Raw genomic sequence first — 25,100 nt, 5'->3', positions numbered from 1 at the left:
CCCTCTGGTATTCATAGTAGTATTTAGAATGATTGATGTCCAAATAAAAAATGACAGCAGATTACAAATTATCCCTGAATGGCTGCTGCTTTTTCTCCTGTTTAAGGTCTGTTGATTCCTAGATAGGAGTCTGCTCCAAATTTCTGTTCTTGATGCTGAATCTACGTCTGCCCATCTGTATCTATACATGCTTGTTGCTGAGGTCATTTACATCCTGTTACTCAGAGTCTGTTCTGTGGACTAGCAGCATGAATTACGTGAGACCTTGGGGAAACTCCTCACCTCAGATCTACTAAATTAAAGTCTACATTTCTAACAAGATCTCTGAGAAGTGCATGTACTTTTAAGTCTAGGAGCATTGCTCTAGATGGGGTCTGTTGTTAAGGACAGGAATCTCCGGACAGCAGGTCAAAATAAGCCTGAAATTTGTTCTCTGGAGAAAGGTCCATATAACAAGCATTAGAACAATTGTCTGTTGTGAAAAATGTGACATAATTGGAAAAGCAGAGGGAAAAAACTATCACTTAGGCCCATCACCCTGCGCATGTGTGGATGCTCATTCCCTTCAGTTTTGTCCGACTTGCTGTGACCCTATAAACTGTAGCCTGCCAGGCTCCTCTGTCCATGGGATTCTCCAAGTAAGAACACTGCAGTGGGTTGCCATGCCCTCCTCCAGGAGATCTTCCTGACCCAGGGATTGAACCAGCGTCTCTTATGTCTCCTGCATTGGCAAGTGGGTTCTTTACCTCTAGCATCACCTGGTAAGCACCCCCCTCCATCACCTTAATCAGCCATTATTAGCATTTTAGTTTCATTTACATATTTTTAAAACATGGCTGTAAAGAATTCCCATCCTTTATTAAGCAGGCTTCTTATTTCTATTACTAATGGATCATAAGCATTTCCTCATGTTATCATAATCATCCTGGAAAATATTCAATTTGGTATATTCATCATAACTTTAATAATTTAAAAATATCGAGCATTTAAAAAATATTTTGGCAGCCATTTAAAGCATGCAGTTATCCGCATTTAAGGCTATTCCTTAGGGTGTGTGTTCACAAATCCTGGATTGAATGGGGGTATTCTTTGTCTCCTGCAGCTCTGTCTTCAAATTATCTCCTGTGACCTTCTAGTCTTAACATTACATACCCCTGCCTGTTATCCTTTGTACCCACATTCCATTTTTCCCTTTAACAGCCAACCACACCTTGTCCATAAAATTTTAGATCCATTTTCCCCACCCTTGAGTCACTGTGTTTTATTCTTAAAAGATCCATTTTGGTTCCTGTTCCTGAGTCACCTCCCTGTCATTAAAATTGAACTCAGACTTTTCCGTGCAGACTTACTGGGCTGATATGGGACAGCCAGTCTGGCTATTCAGTTTTAAATATAGGACAACATAATTTTGACTTACTCTCCCTGGACTTTAAATGAAATAAGCTACCTTTTAAAATTGGACAAAAACATTTCCATCTGTCAGCTTAAGTAGCTGTCAGAGAGGAAAGGACTGTCTTGTATTTATTTGGAAGAGTAGGTTATATTAAATGTGCCAAATAGGAAATGAAAACAAGTGAATTTGCAAGGTAGGAAAATGGGAAATGCTAGGTGTGACATATGAGATATAATTTTAAAACCACACCAGAGCAAGAATCGCTCAATTCTTTAGCACAGTGATTCTCACTTTAGTGTACATAGGAACAAACTAGGGAAGACTTACAATCTCTGTCTGACCCCCAGAGTGCATGACTTAGCAAGTCAAATGTTGGGCTAGGGTATTGCAACTGTGATATTCGCAGTTTTCTGATGCTGGGGGTCTGTGGGACCATATTTCCAGAAACACTAATTTGGCATTATCTTTGCAACTCAGTGCCAAATATAGCAGGTGGGAAATGAAAAAAATTAAAATGAAATACAGTGATTCCAGCCCAGCAAGATCTCCAGTTTCTTAATGTGAATTTTCCAGAATTTACAAAGCATGGAGCAAAAAGTTTAGAGTGATCACTAAAACTTGTTTAGTTGTTAAATGCTGGAGCATCATATTTCTGAAGAGTAAGTAGTGACTTACATTTTCCTTCTTCATTCCTGCAGAGAACTTTTGTATCATCTGTATTTTGTATAACTTCCAGGGATTCTCCAGGCTTTATCTGTAGATCTCTGTTGCCCCACTTTTTAGAAGATAAGGAGGGTGCAACTTTGGTGGAATAGAGGACTCTAATTTCACCATCATACTAGAAAAATAAGGGAAAACATTTATTATTGATTGATGTGTATTATTAAAGTAATTTACTTATTGACAGACTTATTAAGAAATTTTGTTAAAAATTTCAGCAAAATTTCAAATTTTGTTAAAAAAACTAGTTCCTTATTATCTTTTCAAAAGATAACATAAGAAGATTAAAGAAAACTTTTTTGGAGAAAAATCACTTGCAACCTCACCACCTAATATAATAATTATTTTTAAATTAAAAAATTTAAGATGTACATGCGTTGACTTGTCACCCTCATTTTCTGCAAGATGATTACGATCAAAACTTCAATTCTATTGGTTCGATCACTTTACATAATTACCATTTCTTCTTTGTAGTGAGAACACTTAAGATGTACTCTCTTAGGAGTTTTCAAGTATGTAATACAGTAATGCTGACTATAATCACCATGCTGTAATTAGATCCCTAAACTTATTCATCTTATAACTGAACATTTGTACCCTTTGACAAACAGCTCCCCCTGCTCTCCACCTCTGGTAACCACCACTTTACTCTCGGTTTCTGTGGGTTTGGTTTTTTTAGATTCTACATATAAATGATATCATAAAGTATTTGTCTCTGCCTCTTGTCTGACAATTTACTTAGCATAATGCTCTTGAGGTCCATCCACATTGTCACAAATGGCAGGATTTTCTTGTTTTTCACGATTGAATAATATTTCATATCTCTATATATATCACATCATTTTTAATCATTCTATTTTAGCTTACTTTCTTATTGAGTTTCAAAGGACAGCTAAATTTAGATGATTACCACAGTATGTATATTGGGCATGTACAAGAGTTTCTTAATTTCTTATAGGAATAAATCTAAATCTAAAACAAAGTTTGTAGAAAATAAAGGGGTTGTGATGGATAACTGTGATATTGATAATTACACAGAAAATCATCAGTTTTTTCATTAGGGCTTTGAACTTTGTATGATATTTAAATGTAACATACTTTAAATTTTTTCCTGAAGTCTTTTTCTTCTTTTTCTTGCTTTTTTAGCTTCTTAGGGTCTTTTTCTTCAGCTTTGGTCTTGGCTCCTTGACTGGGATGGCAGAACATACATAAAACAGCATTTAGTTTCAAAACATAAAAAGAACAGTGTATAATGGAGAATTCATAGCATTACATTTCTGTTAAATTTCATTTTCAATTCATTATTTTTCTTAGAAATCTAGTACATTCACTGTGATAAATGATGACTTTTCTTAATGTAGAATATTCTTCAAGAGAGTACAGGCTGAGTTAAAATGGAAGCTTGAGATTATCATGTTGAACAATATAAAATGACCAAAGTATAGTTACATTGTTACAGATCAGCAATTTCAGATGATCCAACCTATTCTTGAATCCCCTATATTTTCAACCCTTCCTAGATAATCAAGTGGTTTGGCTAATCTCATAGAAAAAACTTTTTAAAAAAGGAATATTAAAAAAAAAATTGACCACACCATGCAGCTTGCAGGATCTCAGTTCCCTGACCATGGATTGAATCCGTGCCCCAGCACTGAAAGTGCTAAATCTTAACCACTAGACCATGAGGGAATTCCCCCACAAAGAACACTTTTTGAAAGACTGATTTTCATGGCTTAAAAATTTATCTATATATTAATATTTTTATATCTACTTAAAATGAAGCCAGGGTTGTATCTCATGATACCAACTAGAGTCAATTACTATAAGAGAAGTGAACTGGTCTAAGGTAGTGATTCTCCAGCCTGGACACAAATAGATCACCTGGGAAGTTTTTTAAAGATACCACTGCCCTTGTCTAAATCCTAGAAATTTTAATTACATTAAATTAATTAAAAATTCTAATTAATTAGTTTGAGTGAGGTCCAGGTACCGACACACATATTTTAAAAGCTCCCAGGTGATTTAATCTGCAACAAAGGTTGTGAACCATTCCCCAGGATTAAATATGGTTGTTAGGAAAAGGCTGTGAATCTCTGTAGAAAGGAATTTTAAAAAGCAGAATATTTGTGAATAATGACAGTTTTAAACACTGATATTAATTTTTGTTTTGATTACCTAAGATAAAGCTTTGTAACTGAGCTATTTAAAATATTTGAGTCTTAATTTTTCAATCTTAAAATTGATTTTATTCACTGGGAAGTGAATTAGTATACACTGTCCTGCCCTAAGTTCTGCATTGTCCCTCAGTGCCTTCTGTCTGCAGGCTTCCCTGGTGGCTCAGTAGTAAAACATCTGCCTGCTAATGCAGGAGACACAGATTCCATCCTTGGGTTGGAAAGATCTCTTGGAGAAGGAAATGGCAACCCATTCCAGTATTCTTGCATGGGAAATTCCATGGACAGAGGAACCTGGTGGGCTACAGTCCACAGGGTAGGAAAGAGTCGGACCCAATTGAGCAACTAAACGATACAATCTTCTGTCTGCTGGTGTCCTGGGCAGTGATGGAATCCCTGGCCCAGATAAGTACACTGGAGCAATCAGAACACACATGAATGTTAAAAAGGCCCCACAAGTTCTCTTTAAAGATAATTTATTGAAATTTATTTTTAAAAATGCAATGCTATTTTAGAGAATACACAATTGTCTTTAACTCTGAAAACAAGCAATGGGAAAGAAAATAGTCCATATTGCATAATGTTGAATCAGCTGGGGCTTATTTTGCTTATTGCATAATGTTGAATCAGCTGGGGCTTATTTTGCTTAAAAAAAAGGGCCAATGGATGACTCTGGGTTCCTAGAGAGCTATTTAGTGGAATGTGGTGGCATTTCTACAGTAATATTAAACACAAAAATGCATTTAAAACTGTCAGGGATAGAAGTGATTTCCCTATGGGGAAGACTATTAGATTTTCTTTTCACGGAGCACTAAAAAAGGAGAATGATTCTCCTTTCACATTTCTGGTGTGTTTTGCCTGTAGAACTTGATCTTCATATATAAATAACAACATATTTCCCCCTCAGTTTCTTTGATCTTTACATTGCATCTTGTTCCGTAAAATTAGTTTAACAATGTTGGTAAAAAATAAATATTTACTTAGAGTTCACTCATGCATTTTTTTGGCACCCCACTCCAGTACTCTTGCCTGGAGAATCCCATGGATGGAGAAGCCTGGTAGGCTGCAGTCCATGGGGTCGCTAAGAGTCGGACACAACTGAGTGACTTCACTTTCACTTTTCACTTTCATGCATTGGAGAAGGAAATGGCAACCCACTCCAGTGTTCTTGCCTGGAGAATCCCAGGGACGGGGGAGCCTGATGGGCTCCCATCTATGGGGTCGCACAGAGTTGGACACGACTGACGCAACTTAGCAGCAGCAGCAACAGCAGCAGCATGCATTTTTTACCAGTACAGCTCAGAAGACACCACTTATTATATTCCACTGATGTTACTTTCATCCTTTAACTGATCAATTCTGAGATCTTTTTATTCATCTTTCTTTTTTCTTGAAAAAGTTAAAGGTATTCTTGCTTTTAGCGTGTATCAGATCATCTCACATACTCACTGGAGTACAAGAAAGCATTCTACCATACTACATTCTATTTCAGAAGAATTTTCAAAAGGTACGCCTCTAGTATTAACTGATTTTAGATTTTCTTACAGTTTTTGTCTAAAATTAAATTGAAGCCTTAGGGAAACTAAAGAATATCACTATTCACTGTTGACTGCTTTTGTTGTTGTTGTTAGTTTGAATGGAATCTTTGAGAATCTGATGCTTTTGTAAAAGTATAATATAACTTTTAAAAGTCCTTTCAAAATACAATTCTTGCTCTCATTTTTTTCACAAAAAGAAAACAATCTTCTTGAGGAGGACAGAGGAGGTTTGAAGCAGGTGGGTTAGGATTTGAGATACAAATTAAGCAATGTCTTCAAGACAAACAATGTTGGGGAAAAGTAAAAATAAAGGGAGGGGATGAATTAGTGAGATCAACTGCTATCAGGCTTTCAGATATTTTCCCAGTGAATGAGAGAATAAATGAACGTAGACATTGGTGAGTCACAGGGCAGAGGATGACCAGGGGACCAGAAGGACCACTGGAGAAGAGGGGAGGGGAAGGGAGAAAAGTGGGGGAAGGGAGAGAGAGAAAGAGGAGGAGGACCTGGGCTATCCATCCATTCACAAACCTGGCAGAGACGGCAGAGCTGGGACCAGGGAGAGGAGAACAGAGCCAACAGGATGGCACATAATACAAACACACCCCATTGGGGTTTTATCCAGTTGAATGTTCTTGAACTGTCTGGTTTTCTTTAGTTCACTGTAATGAGAGCATTTTAATTACCTTATCTCTATTGGGGGAGGAGGGAAATCAGAGGCATCCACATCGTCATAAACTTCATCTCCCATGTCTAACAAAAGACAGAATAGCAAATGGTGAAACACTGTTAGTGGACATTTTGATATGAGCATTCAGTGATATTTTTAATATAAAGATTGTTTTGAGGACAACAAAATAATTTTCCCCAAGGTCTCTGTACATTTCTCCTGGATGCATCATCTATTCTTTAAAGGGGAAAGATTTTTCTCTTCCTTGATGCATGTGTTAAAATTCCCTCAGCAACAACAGTGACAATGATTATAACTACTGTTATCAGGGAAAAGCCCTCAAGTAGTGACTGAGATTATTTGAAGATCCACAAGTATGATGAACGGCAGGATCAGTTGATTGCTGACAAACAAGTCAATATTTCTGGCCATCGGCAGCAGGTAAAGATATTTAAAAAGCACTCAAGAAACTTACCTTTGGGGTGCTATGATAATAGCTATCATTTTACTTATATGGTTATGTCTTTGCCTATGTATCTATTTACATATCTATCGATTTGTCTATAACTCTTTTTTACTCACTGATATGTTCTTCATTAACTTTTACCTTATAGTAATATTACCTCTGGCACTACCTGAAAATAAAAGGTGCTTGGGATACCCAAATGTTTTGAGAATCAGTATTGGAGAAGGCGATGGCACCCCACTCCAGTACTCTTGCCTGGAAAATCCCATGGATGGAGGAGCCTGGTAGGCTGCAGTCCATGGGGTCGCTAAGAGTCGGACACGACTGAGCGACTTCACTTTCACTTTTCACTTTCATGCATTGGAGAAGGAAATAGCAACCCACTCCAGTGTTCTTGCCTGGAGAATCCCACGGACGGGGCAGCCTAGTGGGCTGCCGCCGTCTATGGGGTCACACAGAGTTGGACACGACTGAAGTGAGTTAGCAGCAGCAGCAGCAGACTTCTTATTAAAGTTAGGAGGAGTGCTGCTTCCTTTATGCACCTATTAAGTTGCCCCACAGCAAATTAAGCTGAAGAGATGGCTTGAAAGGAGTACAAATGTTTTAAGGAATGATTAGCACAGAAAGTTTAAAATGCTTTCTAATAGTGGCAAGAATTTGATTTCCTTTAATCCCCCCCTTTTTCTGTATATATGTACACACATATACATGCTGTATTTATATGTGCATATTTTCCTTCCACTCAGATTAACTAATTTCACAGTATAAAAACTTGTTCAGCTACCTGAACAATCTAGAATAAATATATAAAAAATAATGACATATCACTGATATTCAGAAGAGGAAAAATTACTGTTCCATGCACATGCACTTAAGACATAATTAATAATGACAAAAGAAAATCAAAATGAGCAACACATTTTTTACTTAATTGATCACATTTGTTCCATTTTATACCTACTCTTCGGAGAAGGCAATGGCACCCCACTCCAGTACTCTTGCCTGGAAAATCCCATGGATGGAGGAGCCTCATAGGCTGTAGTCCATGGTGTCGCTAAGAGTCGGGCACACTGAGTGACTTCACTTTCACTTTTCACTTTCATGCATTGGAGAAGGAAATGGCAACCCACTCCCGTGTTCTTGCCTGGAGAATCCCAGGGACGAGGGAGCCTGGTGGGCTGCCGTCTATGGGGTCACACAGAGTCGGACACGACTAATGTGACTTAGCAGCAGCAGCAGCATACCTAGTCTTTGTGGAGCTAAGTTTCTTGAGTACTTTTTAAAAATTATAAGTTAAGATATAAGTTCATCATCAGTTATTAATCAATTTGAGCTACAGCCTTACATATTTTCAAATTGTTAGATGAAAACAAAGTCAGATAAACAGTCTGGAAGAATAGATTGTGTTTGGTTTGCTTTTTCAATTTATTTATAAATTAAAATAAACTTGAAAGCCTCTGAATATTCTTGCAAGACATTTTATTTTTTTCAAAGAAAATTTAAGAAAAATCCTTTAAGTCTCAGCAGGGGTAAAAAATAAGATGATCAAAATTGTACAAAGAAAAAACTATTTTACATTTAGCAGTGGAAAAATTTCCAAAGGCAATATAAATGATACCTTTTTAAAAATCATGGAAATTTACATTCAGAAGGATCTTGGTTGCACATAGTGTGGCATGTGTTTAGAAATCTTTTTGCAGAAATCTAATACATCAAACTCTGACTAAATTGGGGTGGGATCCATGATTGTTGGGGCCCATCTCTACTCACTCATCCCTTTCTCCATAGTGATCCTGTGACTGGAAGAACAAATCACTGAAAGTTAAAAATTTCCTTTTCCCACTATTTTACTGTTGAGAACCTGTGAAACTGACCATCCCAGGTGCAGTTACTTGACAAAGTTACACAATTTATTATTTTCAGAGTCAGGACTTTAATTCAGATAGCATGACTAAAGCAATTGCTTCTGCTACCCTATCTGCAAGAAGTGAGATATAAAATATATTAACACAATTAGTTTTTATTACTTACCCACTTGTTTAGGAGGAGACGGGAAACTGGAAAGAAAATGAGAACATAATTATTTAGGAAAGGCATGAATAAGTAACAGCCTTGAGGCTTATAAAGGCTAATTAATCTGTTGAGTATTATTCCTTTCTCATCCTCCATTTCTCTGCTGAGTCCCAAGTTTTTGTCAATCAATTTGGAATTTAGCAAGACTTTTTGTGAACTCTGGTATTGGCCAAACAAATCAAGAATCATGACATCCAGTGGTTTATTTTTCTCACAGCCATTGGACCAATGTTTTTGAATTTGTTCTATGAAGTTTGGGCATATTATCATACCAGAGTAAATGAAATGGTCTAAATATTTTGGAGTCATTGCAGTGTAGCTCCGGACGAAAACTGTTTGTTTGACTCAAAGAATAGAAATGTAAAGTCACAACAAAAGTCACGGGAATCTTCATATGACCATAATATTGTATGGTCATATGAAGATCATAGTATGACATAATATTGTTTGATAGTATGTACATATATATCCCCAAACAGAAGAAAGGTGAATAAGAGAGGAATATCCACTGAAACTAGAGAGTGAGAACTTATTAATAGATGTGATTTGAAATCAGGATTGGATGACTTTTAGTTGCAACAGAAAAAGACCTTTGTTTTTATTACTTTCTGAACTTTAAACACACATATACACGTAACTGGAAGAATGGTGCACAGTTACACTAAAGTGTGAGAAGTCATTAGTAAAAGTGATTTAAAATCAGAATTAGCTGGTGTGTTATTGAGCAAAAAAAATTTGCTTTTATTTCTAAGTGAGGACTACATTTGAGTAATGATACATGAAGAGAAGATTTGCTACGTTTACTTACAATTTTAAGTATCTCGTTTATTGAGTGCTGTTTTAGTGTCTCACAAAAGGATTTAAAATTAGGAATTCTATGTGTAATTGACATCTTATAAAGACTTCTGTTAAAATGTGGTGAGTCTATTAGCATATATAAAACAATGAAAATTTGAGTGTACTTAAGGTCCTTCAAATTTATACACATGGAACTTATGCTAAAGGATTATTTTTGTATAGAAAGATAAAATGTATGCTTTAGTCTTATTTATACAAACTGAAGATACTTAGAAGAATTTTAATATAGGACAAACATGTAATTCAAGTGGAATTAATATATCATTATTGTGAAAGTTACAAAGACTTTAGATACTGTACTTAGAGAAAAGAAATTCCAAATTTTGTCCTTTTTTTTTCTATAAATTGACTTTTAAAAGAGAATGTATATTTTGAATAGTCAGTATAAAATATTATATAGTAAAATGTAGTGTTGGAATTCTGACCTTTTAGATGTGATTTACAGCTTAAAAAAAGGTCCTACTAAATGGAGGGTGAGTGCACGCATGTGTGTGTGGTGTGTGTGTGTGTGTGCATGTTTGAATGGAAAACAAAATGATGTATATGATGATTTTATGTAAATGCATGACTTTAAAAGTGACACAATAAATGAGACTAGAATGACTAATGGAAAAACACATTAAAATTTCTAAAGACTGTCAGAATTTGGTTATCGGTTATAAAATATTAGTAGCATTTGATGAAATTATTAGTGTAGTTATTGTGCACTGGATTTGGTGGTTGGTTGACTCTTACGATGGACCTTCATCATTGTCTGACTCAGAGTCTTTAGGTTTCTCTCGTATACTTTTCTTTTTGTCATCTTTTCCCTTTAACATCTTCAAAATCCCCCAGGACCAGGTGTTACTCTTCTCTTCAACCTGTAGCGTGGAGCTTTGGAGCATGCAGGCATTGATCAGATTTTTTATAATTATACTGTGTTGATCATTCAGGCTGTAAGCTACTTATTGTATTCAACAAGCTGAAGCTATTAAGTTTATAAGTCATGGTCTTTGGATACTGCTGCGACTAGGTAAATAGTAGGCAAGTTATTTTCTCCTATTTGGTAGATTTCTTAAACCTTGTTTCTTAAACCAGTGAGCTGAGTCAAAAGTTTTAAACATCAATTTAGCTTTGCTATGATTAAAAGTAAGTTGTTATTAGATTAAAATTTTAAAATATGTATTTAAATTTTAAAATGCACCACTTCAAAAGTTTAAACACCTAAAGGATTAAGTTTTCAATATTGCCACATACAGCCACAGATAAACATATGATCTCAATTTATTTGGATTGATTACAACTATGATTATTAAACAAGGGCTTCCTTGGTGGCTCAGACGGTAAAGAATCCACCTGCGATGCAGGAGACCTGGGTTCAATTCCTGGGTTGGGAAGATCCCCTGGAGGAGGGCATGGCAACCCACTCCAGTATTCTTGCCTGGAGAATCCCCATGGGCAGAGAAGCCTGGCAGGCTACAGTCCATGGGATCCCAAAGAGCTGGACACGACTGAGCGACCAAGCACAGCACAGCACATGATTATTATCCAAAGGCTAGCCATGCAACTATAAACTTTCCAGAGATTGTCACAAAAATGAAGTATTGATTGATAAATAAATGATTGGGAAAAGTTTGAATACTTGTAACCCTTACCCCTTTTCCATTTCACTCCTTTTGACATAGTTGTCAAGGTTCCAAGTGGTATATTCCAAACAATATACCACTTCATTTGAAGTGTGGTATAATTACAATTCCTCATTTGCCATTGCTGTTAATTAAACATTTTTGGTTATGTAACAGGGAATGCTACTTTCTGCTTTTTATTCTAACTAGAAATCAAAACTAGTGACAATTTCAGTATATACAATACTTCGCAAAGAGGCAATTAAGCTGATTATTCTTACCCATCAGCAGCATCCTCCTCTTCTATCCCATCATAAATATCATCATCTGGGGGAGGTGGGAACATCCCTTCATGTGAATTAGGGGGAAAAAATCTGTTAATTTTATAATTTGGTCACAAATGCTCACTCAAAATTTGGTAATAAATGTCTTATGCAGAAATAAGATGTAGAAAGCATCTTATTTTCATATCAATTATTTAAATTAAAATAGCTTTATTTTCCCACTCGTACACAGAGGTAAATTAATTTTTTAACATTATTTTATAAGGAATTCTTAAAAGTGAACTGTAAAAATATGAGGGATGATATAGAATACTGTGCACTGGAGGTGACAGAGTGGGGGAAATAACTGAGAAAAAGTAAAATTAAACAGAGGATGGAGTTAAAATTTATTGTGGAAAAAGAAGGGAAAAGATAAGAAAAACTTAATTAATACTAAGGAGAGATTCAGAAAAAAGCATTGATCAAGATGTAAGTAAAGGAAAGCAAATGAAAAGTGACTCTAAGCATTGATGGGAGCTGGGACAAAGAAAGAATGGAAGGTGACTTTTTCATTTCTTTATTTTAAAAAAGTTAAACCCTTGCTTGATTTGTTATCCTATGTTTGCTATTTGACAAATATTTATTTAACAAATGTTTACTGACTACCTTTTGAAATTAGATTTTTAAGATGATAATTTCAGCACTGCCAGGTAATAGCAACCCTTATTTTGTTGATGGGATAATGAGAAGTCTTTAGGAGTCATAGCTATGGTGACTATGTAAGGTATCATCCAAATAGGGACATTTCTGAAAGGGAAGGGAGATACTACTAGAAATTGTGCTCAGACGACTGCACAAATCAAGACTGCCCTGGGCACACTGGAAGTGGAATCACCCTATGACCCATAACGTGGAAGAAAGAAGTGACTTGCTCAGGGTCACTCAGTGGCCAGGACTGGACTCCCTGTTGTTGATTCCCAGTCTATTGTTCTTTCTACCACATTAAGAGCCTCCTCATTATTTGCAAACAAGAGCATTTTGTCATTAATATACACAAGAACGTCAAAGACTTGAGAAACTGATAAAAGCGTGTAGCTTACCTCCACTTCCACTCTGACTGTGGCTAGGAGAAAAAGAGTAGACATTAATTGATATATTAATTATTTAGCTATCAGGAAAAGAAGTACATATTGAGCAGTTAAATGAGAGAAAAAATAACATTCCAGTCAACAGTTATCAGGATGTTATTTACAATTGTCAAAATATAAAAACAACCTAAATGTCCACCAACAGATGAGTAGATAAAGAAGACGTAGTGTACACACACGGTGGAATGTTATTCAGCCATAAAAGGAGAACGAGATTTTGCTATTTGCAACAATACCAGTGGACCTGCGGGGTATTATATTTAGTGCAATAAGTCAGAGAGACAAATATTGTATGTTGTCACTTATATGTGGAATCTAAAAAATAAAACGAATAAATATTACAAAACAAAAAGAGACACAGATATGGAGAACAAACTACTGGTTACCAGTGTTGGGGTGGGGGTGGGAGTTTAAGGAGTACAAACTACTATGTATAAAATTAATAAGCTATAAGGATATATTGTACAGTATTGAGAATATAGTTAATATTTTATAATAACTTTAAATGGAGTATAACTTATAAAAACATCGAATTACTTGTATACCTGAAACTAATATTGTAAATCAGGTACTTTTAATTAGAAGAAAAGTTATTAGATGTTATATGTGAAAAGGAAGAAAAATTGTTCCTTATTGTAATAGATGAGTAGTAACAAAGCAAAAAACAAAACAAAACTAATAAGGATCAAGTGAGATTCAGTACTCCATAAAGTTTTCTAAACAATGATATTGTTTATTTCTAGCATTTTACCATAAGGCAATTTTCAGATTATATAGTATTCCATCACTCCATAGATGGATTTATTAAAAAAAGAGAATATTATTCTAGAACTGTTACTGCATTAAATTCAATTTCCTCTCAATACCTTATAATTACAGCATTTAACTCTTAGTCCAATAGGATTACATTTTTTACAAAGGGAATACTTAAAAAAAATTTGAAATCCTATTTGTGAGGCCTTTGTAGAGTGTAGCCCCTAATTCTCTAAATCTCTATTTCTTTCTATAACATTCTATACCTCCCCTCTTTTAAAATTGTATTCTTGCCTGTTTCCCCACTAAACTGTGAATTATGTGAAAGCAAAGGAAGTCATCTAGTTCATTTTGCAGAAAAAAAATTGAGGCTCTGAGAAATGAAGTGATATGACCATGTCCACTTTTGATTAACTGAAAAAATGAAATAATCTCAGTGTCCTGCTTTCCTGTATGGATGACGTCATTTTTACTTCACCTCGCTGTGCCCTCTGTGTCATCATTTTTGCCTTTTAGATAATCTTCCAAGAACAGATATCTGATATTACAATCGTATAGTATGTTTATACATCATATGTGACCCTTAACCTTAAAGTCACAATAACTTTAAAGTCTACTGCTAATCTAGAAATAAAAAGTACTTTCACTAATGGAACTTTGGAGAAAAACATGCTATAAATGTCTTAATATACAAATAGAAGTGATTTTTGATGAAGCTTAAGTATATTCGCTACTTGCTTACAAACTGTTTTCACACCCACTGTCTTCAACACTTTCCTCTGAGCATGAAGCAAGCATTTAGAATTATGAGAAAAACTGCAAATTGGGGTTGGCTGCCACTTCTGGCAAATACAACATATTCCACCTCGGAGATTTCATATCCAATTTCCAAAGAATTGGGTGATCACAATCAGGAACAAAGCCACTATATATTATTTGATTTCTAGAGCAGTTCTTCATTTTCTCTTTGGAATATAAACCATTGATCTGGTGAGCCAGAGGGAAGGAAGGAGAGTGTGAGAAAAGACAAGGAAAGAGAAAGAGGAAAGGAGAAATGGCAGGAAAAAGGTTGGGAAACACACCTAGAAGAAGAGTTTTTTATATGACGAAGGAGTGGTGTTTGCACTTGTAATTTCCTTTTGTTCAACTTTTCATTTTTATTACAAAAAACTGCTTCATTGAGAAGAAACAGAGATGTACAGCTGCCAGGATCTGCGCTTTTTAAGCCTCCTGTCTGCTCTCGGAGTGTGAGGTATACAGTTGGTTTTCCTAACCCTGGAGAAATTGGGAAAGAGCTGGCCAAGAACCTCCTGATAGGAGCCAGGAGGTATATGGGGGAGGGAGAGGAGAGGCTGGTGCTTTCTCTTATTCTTGCTGGAACAAGCTGCCAGCTATACTCAGCATCTTTCCTTGTTCTACTAAGGACAAAGCACGTTCTGTTATAAGATCTCTGCCAGCAGCAGCTGTAGTTTCAAAAAACAAAACAAAACAACTTGTGTAGAAGTGATGTCTCTTCTTCCATTTTCTTATTAAATATGCATAAAGAAGGAATCAGTTCAGTTCAGTCTCTTAGTCGTGTCCGACTCTTTGCGACCCCATGAATCGCAGCACACCAGGCCTCCCTGTCCATCACCAACTCCCGGAGTTCACTCAAACTCATTTCCATTGAGTCGGTGATGCCATCCAGCCCATCTGATCCTCTGTCGTCCCCTTCTCCTTCTGCCCTCAATCCCTCCCAGCATCAGAGTCTTTTCCAATGAGTCAACTCTTCGCATGAGATGGCCAAAGTACTGGAGTTTCAGCTTCAGCATCATTCCTTCCAATGTAATAGATGCTAGTAAATATTGTGGTGCTATACGTGTTTAAATTATTAATCAGTAGAGCTATATACACTTCCTCTAACCCTGTTTTATTAAACAGAAGATTGCGTTTCTGCTACATGTTTACTAACTGGAGATGTCTTGTAGAGTTGTGGTATGTAGGGTGGTGGTGGTTTAGTCACTAAGTTGTGTCCTACTCTTTGCAACCCCTGGACTGAATGTAACATGCCAGGCTCTTCTGTTCATGGGACTCCCCAGGCAAGAATACTGGAGTGGGTTGCCATTTCCTTCTCCAGGGGATTTTCCCAACCCAGGGCTCAAACCTGGATTTCCTGCATTGGCAGGTGGATTCCTTACTGCTGAATTATCTGGGAAGCCCTGTGGTATGTACAGACTAGTTAAAATGGAAAAGGTAGTAGCATTAATTTGGGAAACAGTCACTTATTATGAAAATAATGCTTCATTTTAAGGATATCATCCCTTTTTTGTGGATTTATTTATTTTTTGAGTATTTTCATCAGTGTGTATATATATATATATATGCTGCTAAGTCGCTTCAGTCGTGTCCGACTCTGTGCAATCCCATAGATGGCAGCCCACCAGGCTCTGCCGTCCCTGGGATTCTCCAGGCAAGAACACTGGAGTGGGTTGCCATTTCCTTCTCCAATGCATGAAAGTGAAAAGTGAAAGTGAAGTCACTCAGTCATGCCTGACCCTTAGCGACCCCATGGACTGCAGCCTACTAGGCTCCTCCGTCCATGGGATTTTCCAGGCAAGAGTACTAGAGTGGGGTGCCATTGCCTTCTCCAATATATATACACATATATATATATGTATATGTATATATATATATATATATATATATCACTGCTGCTGCTGCTGCTAAGTCGCTTCAGTCGTGTCCAACTTTGTGCGACCCCATAGACACCAGCCCACCAGACGCCCCCGGTCCCTGGGATTCTCCAGGCAAGAACACTGGAGTGGGTTGCCATTTCCTTCTCCAATGCATGTAAGTGAAAAGTGAAAGTGAAGTGGAGTTCTTTAATTCCAAAATAAGAGAAATTGTGTGTGTTTTTGTTTTTTTTTTTTAAGATAAAAGACAAAAATAAGGTATAGTGAAGTAGTTCAGTCGTGCCCAACTCTTTGCAACCCCATAGACTATAGCGTGCTGGGCTCCTCCATTCATGGGATTTTCCAGGCAAGAATACTGGAGTGGGTTGCTGTTTCCTTCTCCAGGGGATCTCAGGCAGACTCTGCCATCTGAGCCACCAGGGAAGCCCAACATAAGGTATATATGCTGATAATATACATGGTAAGACACACTCATGTCCAGAAAATTCTGTAACTCTCAAAATATGGCCATTTGGAACTCTAAGATCAAATTTGACATTTGCTAACTTCAAAGTAGGTCAAGGTGTTTCTTATTACTAAGGTCAATTTACAATCTGTAAACTCCAGTGCATACATGGCATGTTTTGATATGTATTGCATAATTTATGATCATAATATGTTAAGACAGCATTGCTATCAGTCATTTTAGAATGATGAACTGCCAGAAAGCAATATAAGTTTAACTGATGCCATAAGCTCAAGACCATAAAGGGAAATTTAATTCTTTATATGTTTCATAACTATTAGTATTAATAAATATTAATATATTTCTATTTTGATATTTTTACATTTTTAGAATGCTTAATAATAAAAACATTTTTTACTTTGAAATTTGAGTTATAAAGAATGCAGACACATTTTTTTCTCAAATGAAGATCTTGCATAGGTCATGTGGGGAGGTTTCCCTGTTTCACAAAGTGGGAATAGAAAAATGAGGATTCTTCACTGGGTTGGAGATTTTTCTTCTCCTTTTCCTTCAATTTAAAGGGATTATGGCTCTACCAGGAAAGGGAGATATTGGAGAAAGAAGGAATGAAAGGAGAGCAGAAAAGGAAGAAAAAGAAAGAACAAGGAAGATCAGAGCTAGGAGAAAGAGACAGAAGAGGAGGCACTATAAAGGGAGCTGGAGACTGAGAAGGAAGAGAAGGAAAGTATGAGACAGAGGTTTGCCCTCCCCTTTGATTCCTCTAGAAAGGATGTCTTGATCTGTCCCTCTGCCCCAGAAAGATGGTCCTGTAATTTTTCCAGGGAAGGTCACAAGGTCCAAGGGAAAGTTGAACCCTTAGTTGATTGCTAGGGATCATAGTGGATTCAGCTTTTACATTTTTACTCTTAAAGAGCAAAGTTGTCATAAAAAAGCATTTCTATTTGTTATACTTTCAAATAACAATGACAAATATATTCAGACTCAGATTTCAGAGAAAAATATTTTATACTTTTAGAGCTAACTTTTATATCTTATGCTTCATATTTTACAAAGTCATATGTATTCTAGGCATATCCTTAAAGTCAAATCAGAATGAATGTTGCAAACCAGTATTTTGGATTGACAACACATCTGCCAGTGGCCCATTACATTTCAAGCAGTATTTAACACAAATAGCCAAAGAGTAAAATGAAAGACTATAGAGTTTCAAATGAGTTATCATCCATATTGAAGTGATTGTAAACGGTAATTTAATTTAGTGATAGAAAGTAGTAGGAAATTAGGAAAGTAAAATTCTAGCATCTTAAAACCCACAACCTCTGACAAAGAGATGGTTTGATTTGCTTTCCCATTTGTTTTTACATATACCTGCTAACATTTTCCTGCTCTGCAACGTCATCATACACTTCCTGGTCATCTTCCAAAGGTCTTGTTGAAAGAGCACTGAGACAGCCTTTTTTCCGTTTCAAGGAGTCATAGTCAATCTCTACAGCTGTTGTTTTAATATAGCCATCTACCAAAAGGGGAACAATTTATGTTCAGATAACTGTAGTTTAAATATCATAGAGTTGTAAACAAAATATTGATTGTACACTTTCTTTTTAAATTTTCCCTTTATTTCTTTGCTCGCAATTCTGACTTAAAGACTTGTTGACACATGCTTCATTGTGCTTTGTCAAAGTCTCATGATGTTGTGCTTTGGGGTAAGTCTAGAGTCTGTTTTCAAGGCTCTAAAGTGATTCAGAAGAAACATTTTTGCTCTTTAACATCAATGAAGAACCTAATACTCTTTGCTCCTCCTTGGGATATTATATTTACATTTTTTCCCAACTAAAAATATTGCACAAATGAGGTGAAGATGGAACTATGCTTGTCATTTAAAATCTTCCTATTTTTGTCTACTCTGTAACATACTCCCAACTTAATGCTTATGACTAGCTTTGGAAGAATTTTCACATTAAGATTGGCTCAAAAGAAAACACTTTGAAGTCTTAGAAAAATATGCACTCACATGACCCCCTGGCTGTTCTGCCTAGCCATTTTCCTTCAGGGTTGTCTGTGATGCGAATTATTTCAATATTCTCTCCTTGCTTGAAGCTCAGTTCATTCTTTCCTCCTTTGACATCACAGCAAGCTTTTGCTTGATGGATGACTTGAATAGGGCCTATTAGCTGCAAAGAGGGAAAAAAAAAAATCACAACCAGCTTCTTACTATTCAGGAAATCTTTAAGGAATGCAGTTTTGAAAGACTAGGTCCACTACTTGCTAACCTGTTTGTTACCAACATTTACAGGTTTGAACTAGAAGTTGAGGGTGAATGTTATTTCTGGTGAGGGTTCCTATAGGAGGGGCTAGGGGAAAATTGCAGAGGTCAGACAGAACCAGCAAAAATGGGTAAGCACGTGTCAGGCGGCCAGGAGAGAATGGCAGTGATCTATTGACCTCAGGAACTCTGGAAGATTTGAAGAGGAAGTGACTGAAAATCAAACACCACTTATGTATGCGACATGCTGGGTGCTATGTTTTTATGGGGTATACTGGTGTTCTGCTTACTAGACAGAGGTTATTTCCCTCTCTGCTTTGTGCAATTATTCTGATGGTTCTCTGCAGGCTTACAATAGCAAGAGAGAGAAGGGTTAGTAGTGGTGGTAGGTTGTACTTGTGAGAAAAACATTTTCTTTCCTTTTTTTTGACTTCATGGTACTTGCTACCTATAAACTTGGAGTAGACATTACCTGCTATAAACAAGATAACAGTTTAGAAATAGCTTTGTGAATAAAAAAAATAGCAAACCAATATTATGTGATGTTTTTATAATTAATATCCTGAAGAGTACAGTGGTTTCTTGACAGCAGAGGAGTAATCTAGTTTAGAGTCCATGAATCCTAAAGTCCTAATTTCCTAATCTTTTGTTTTTTCAACAGAATTTCTTGAATCTTTTGATATGCAAATATGCATCATGATTTTTGAGGAGGCTCTACTTTATTTATTGAACTTGTGATGTGATGAATTGTGAGATACCATCATTAATTATATACTACCAAGAAAGTAAACTAGCTTGATTTAAACTTTGATGTGCCAACAATGTTACCATGCATCCTAATTTCAGAATTTTAAAATGTGAAATATTTTGTCATAGAATTAATGAAATGTGGAACTGTATAATGGTTCTCACATTTATTTATTTAATTTGAACATCTATTAACAATTTTGTGGAAGGAATATAGCATGTGAAGTCCTAGTCTTGACAAATGTTTGAGTTCATGTTTGGTGGTGTGATTTCATATCATATCTTTTTCTTACTAACAAATATTATTTGAATAAATGAGTGAAACCATCCAAAATGGGCTTCTCCAAAAAAAAAAACAAAAAAAAAAAAACAAAAAAAAAACCCCACAAGGAAAAGCTTCACATAATTCCTTCAAAACTATAAACAATCTCTTCATAAAAAGTATGTTATAAAGATTTTCATTTAAGAAATTAATTTTCCATGTTTTCCCTTCTTTGGTAGCCATACATTCTGTATGAGTAAAATATTTTAATAGTCATATTGCAATCTTACTTTTGCTTATATATAGTAAGCAAAATTGAATGACAGCCTATTATAGACACCATGTATTATTTAATCCCATAACAAACTTTCAAGAGAAATGTCATCTACTCACTTTAAAAATAAGAATCTGAGGTTCAGAGAAGTTTAGCAATATGTCCCCTATTATATAACTCACAAATGCAGCTGGAATTTGAATCCACATCTGTCCAACTGACTCTAAGTTTTACATTTTCCCTGCGCCCGCTGTTGCATCTTTGTTTCACTACAGTCAATAGACTGGGAAATTATATATAAGCCAGACTTTTATAATTCAAACCACGTATTAATGTTCTGGAGGAACTAAATGTTTAAAGGAAACTTGATATGAATCTTTTTCAAAGTGAAGAATAGTTTTGTGACTAGATAATCACTCTAAATATAGCTGACATACCAGACCCATACCAGATGGGCCGTGTCGTCAAAGCCTAGCCAAGAAAGTATAGCCTGCAAGCATAGTGGCAGTGGTGATAGTCATAGCGGTCATCCAGTTAGAATGAAAGATCAGCGAGGACAGAGGTCAATGAGGAAGGAGAAACAGAAGGTATGAGAAGTCAGCATGTACATAGGCTTAAAGTAAAGGCACAGATGTGAGTCAGGTCTAGACAGCATCAGGCAGGGTAGCTCACGGAGTTTTATTGAGACAGGTCTGCTTAATCCAGAGACATTTCTGTCCCATGCACCATGATAATACATGCCACAGGGATATGTATGTGTGTAGTCCTGAGCCCATATTATGAGTAGGTTAATACTCGTGTCCGACTCTTCGTGACCCCTCGGACTGTAGCCCATCAGGCTCCTCCATCCATGAAATTTTCCAGGTACGATGAAACACATAACGAGGAGAGTCAGAATGGATTTGAGTAACTGAGTATTCATTCACCCAATGGACATAAAATTTCCTGAGCTCCCACCATATTTTGTTTAGATTTTATCCAAATTATAAGCCACATATTTTATTTGGATTTTATTGTATTGCATTTTTAGTGCAGGGATAATGGAGTGTAGTAGACAAAAACATTACTGTTATGAAGGAAGTTACTCTTTAGAAAACAGTGATTAAGTAGTTGTCCAACCATTTAAGGTTTCAAAAAATGGTGCCCCTTTTGTGTGAAAGTTATAAAAAGAGACATTACTCTTTTTCACCCATCAGCAAGCAAGCTCTTACTTTAAATTTCTTCTTTATTTCTTGTTCTTTCTTTTCTCTCTCTTTCTGTTCTTTTTTCTCCAGCTCTAATCTCTTCTTTTCCTCCTTTTCCCTTTTCTTCTCTTTTTCTTTGGATGTGTCTCTGTGGATAAAAATTTGGTTGTTTCAGCACCTGCAGGCATTTATGTGTTAGGGCTCACTATTTAGAGAGGTTCCTACCCCAAACAGAAGATAGTATGTGGAATAGAGGTGAAGGTACAAAGCTAAGTCTTGTCAAAATTCCTGGGTGTGTGAGACTGTTCTTAAAACCTGCAGGAGGCATTCAAACGAGGATGCCTTCCAAAGGCCCTGCTACCTTTACAACCCCTGAGGGCAAGTGGAAGGTATTGTTATAAAGGTTCTTGTGGCCTGTCAGCATGAATACAATTAAACCCCCCCTCGCCCACTCTCTCTCACAAGAGTACACTCACTGGTAAAAGTTCACATACACATATTCACTTGTACTCATAGGTACAAATCTTCATTTAGAAACTTTACTCAGAATTAGCTGAATTCTGGGTAGGGAAGATTAACATATTTGAATCCACAAAAGATAAAATAAGAGAACATGCTCATTTTTATTTTCACTCATTTGCTAAGAAATTTCTTAATCCTGGGCTACCCAGAAACCCATTTGGGAACTCTTTTTTAACATTTTTCCTCTTAAGCAGGTTAAAACTTTGGCATCTGGTGCTGTGTTAAATCGTCTCTCAGAGCTGAATTTTGAGGTAAAGTACTGCCTAGGTGAGCACATTGTAATATATACACAAATTCATTTGCCCAAAGACACACTGAGAGCAAGAAATACAGGTTCCTGGCCCTGTAATTCCCTGCCTGTGGGCTGTCTAGTGGGTTGCAGGACTCTGACCTCTCACACAATGGCATTTTAACAGAGTCCTCTGTAAAATCCTTAGACAAGAAAGGAATCTTTAGTCCTTTGTATTGAAATAAAGGTTATCATTATACGCCCGTCACTTGAACAGTTGAACTTTCCCCCTCCTAGTATTGAATATCCATTCATTTTCCCTCATACAAATTATTATATTCATCTTAGAAGAAAAATATCATGGTAAAAAAAATGTTGCTCATACATGTCTTCATATGTTTCTCCTTCACTCTCTTGTTCCTGTTAAGAAAAACATTAAAAATGATTAATTGCAATTATTCAATAAGGGAACAAATATATACTACATTGCTCAAATACTCAGTAAAACAAACATAAATTTGTGTGTACATTTGGCATTTTTTTTTTTTTTCTTTTTGGAGACAGACTGGGAAAGGAAGCACAGAAAGATTTCATTTTATATCCTGCTATGTAATTCAGATTTGTAGCCAGACTTCAGTTTCTGTTTAGTATAACAAAATTACTGAGTCAGTGAAATGACTGGTGTTTAATGTCTCAAGCATTTCAGGTGAAATAAGATTGCAAATGGAAAAATATTACCATTATTCTTAAGAGTTTTCATTTGTTGAAAAAAAAAAAAGAGTTTTCATTTGTTGGTTTATGTCAGTAGAAAATAAATCACAGCAATTGTTACATATTCTAGTTACAGCAATATAATATGAGAAGAATAAAAAAGAGAAACTAACCTCATCTAGATTTCCAGTACCTGAAGTGTTTAAAAAAAAGGGATAGTAATTAAGAAGTGCTTTAATAGAGGATTGTTAGATGTAACATAATACTCAAAACAGTTCATAATGTTAACAGAATCTATACTTTACCAAAGGTTTAGAAGTACAGAATAGAATATGTGGTTAAGATCCTTACTATGGCTTTTCCAAACCTTGTAACTTATTATAAAACCATTTCATTAGCTTTCATAAAATAATGCAAAAGTGAAAAAAACTGAAGACACTCTTTTCTCTTTATGAATGGACGCTGAAAGCATCCACATTTGGTTTTGTGGGATTGTGTGGAACACAGGCTTTACCAGAAAGTCACAAGTTCACACTTTTTGACTCATTTGTTCCCAAGGATTTGCTTTCATGTATCAAACAAATCAAGTTAATTAGATTTTTTAAAAGATATTTTACTGCTCAAGTGTTTAATAATATCAACAAATTTTCAGGTATTAAGACATCATCTAAAACAATAACAATAAAAACCATGTGGAACTGATACATGAATGAATAGACCAGTAGACTAGAACGGAGAGCTCAGAGACAGATAAAATTTACATACACACAAATAGGAACACACATTTGTTGTTGTTTAGTTTCTAAGTCTTGTCTGACTCTTGCACCCCCAGGGACTGCAGCCTGTCTGTGAGATTTCCCAGGCAAGGATACTGGAGTGGGTTGCCATTTCCTTCTCCAGGGGATCTTCCTGACCCAGAGGTCAAACCCAGGAACATTATGTACACACAAACACACCTATGTATTAAAAGACACAAACACACCAATAGAGTTAATATAGTAAATGTGGTATTATAAATTAATGAGAAAAGGGTGAATTTCAGAGTATCATAATGGGAAAACTGACTTTGTACATGAGAAAAAAAATCTAGGTTTCTACTAATTCCTCAAAAGTGGACTGCAAACAATCAAAGACCTAACTATAAAGGATAAAGTTCATAGAAGAAAATAGAAGATAATAGTTTTATTTCCTAGGGTTAGGAATTCTTAAATAAAACTTTAAAAGTACAAATTACAAAGTAAGTATTAATAAATTTGATTATATCAAAACATATTTATGTTCAATGAAGGACAGTATGGACTAAGTTAATAGACAATGGACAGAATGAGAGAAGATATTTGCAGTCCCTACAACTGCTGCTGCTGCTGCTAAGCTGCTTCAGTCGTGTCCGACTCTGTGTGACCCCAGAGACGGCAGCCCACCAGGCTCCCCCATCCCTGGGATTCTCCAGGCAAGAACACTAGAGTGGGTTGCCATTTCCTTCTCCAATGCATGAAAGTGAAAAGTGAAAGTGAAGTCGCTTAGCTGTGTCCGACTCTTAGTGACCCCATGGACTCCAGCCTACCAAGCTCCTCCGTCCATGGGATTTTCCAGGCAAGAGTACTGGAGTGGGGTGCCATTGCCTTCTCCACCCTACAACTGACATGTTATTAATATTTGGAATACAAAGGAACTCTTGCAAGTCATCCAGAAAAGGATACCAACCCTAAGAAAAAAATGGTCAAGGAATTGGAAGTAGCAACTTACAGAAGAGAAAACCACAAAGGCTAATAAACAAATCAAGGTTTTGAACTCAATAGTAAGTTGAGATATGAAATTGAAACAAGACATTTTATACACAGAAGATTGGAAACAACTGGAAACAACAGCTGCCTCTGCACCGGTGAAAGGCAAGCATTTTGGAATCTTCATGCCCTGGGATGGGACTACACACAGATGCCTTTCTTCTGGAAGGTACTCCAGTACTACTCAGTCAAAATGAATATGCCATAGCTTACAAGCAGTCACTCTACTCCTTGATACACATCTTAAAGGAAGGCTCTCAGAGGTTCACATAGGGATATGGACAAGAAGGTGCATTGAACTATTAATATCATTTTCAGTAATAGTG

The 25,100-nt window shown here is 36.2% G+C and overlaps 1 protein-coding gene across 3 annotated transcripts in view; it reads right to left on the bottom strand.

The window, feature by feature from the left end:
* The window catches only part of FYB1 (FYN binding protein 1), a 172,943-nt gene that overhangs the window by 13,046 nt on the left and 134,797 nt on the right, over positions 1–25,100 (bottom strand). For 2 of the 3 annotated variants that reach the window (XM_006063516.4, XM_006063518.4), the window contains exons 5-16: positions 23,164–23,183; positions 22,665–22,699; positions 21,556–21,676; positions 18,810–18,969; positions 18,167–18,311; positions 12,860–12,882; positions 11,778–11,844; positions 10,628–10,765; positions 8,993–9,018; positions 6,512–6,578; positions 3,212–3,302; positions 2,069–2,231 (exon numbers count right to left, since the gene is read on the bottom strand). In XM_006063516.4, coding sequence (XP_006063578.3) covers positions 2,069–2,231; positions 3,212–3,302; positions 6,512–6,578; positions 8,993–9,018; positions 10,628–10,765; positions 11,778–11,844; positions 12,860–12,882; positions 18,167–18,311; positions 18,810–18,969; positions 21,556–21,676; positions 22,665–22,699; positions 23,164–23,183 — 1,056 coding nt within the window. The remainder of the gene's footprint in view (positions 1–2,068; positions 2,232–3,211; positions 3,303–6,511; positions 6,579–8,992; positions 9,019–10,627; positions 10,766–11,777; positions 11,845–12,859; positions 12,883–18,166; positions 18,312–18,809; positions 18,970–21,555; positions 21,677–22,664; positions 22,700–23,163; positions 23,184–25,100) is intronic. The other variant, XM_006063517.4, reaches the window with a different exon arrangement.

This window comes from Bubalus bubalis, chromosome 19 (assembly GCF_019923935.1).
Source record: "Bubalus bubalis isolate 160015118507 breed Murrah chromosome 19, NDDB_SH_1, whole genome shotgun sequence".
In the NCBI taxonomy this organism is placed as follows: domain Eukaryota; kingdom Metazoa; phylum Chordata; class Mammalia; order Artiodactyla; family Bovidae; genus Bubalus; species Bubalus bubalis.
This window is presented reverse-complemented; position numbering and strand designations above follow the sequence as displayed.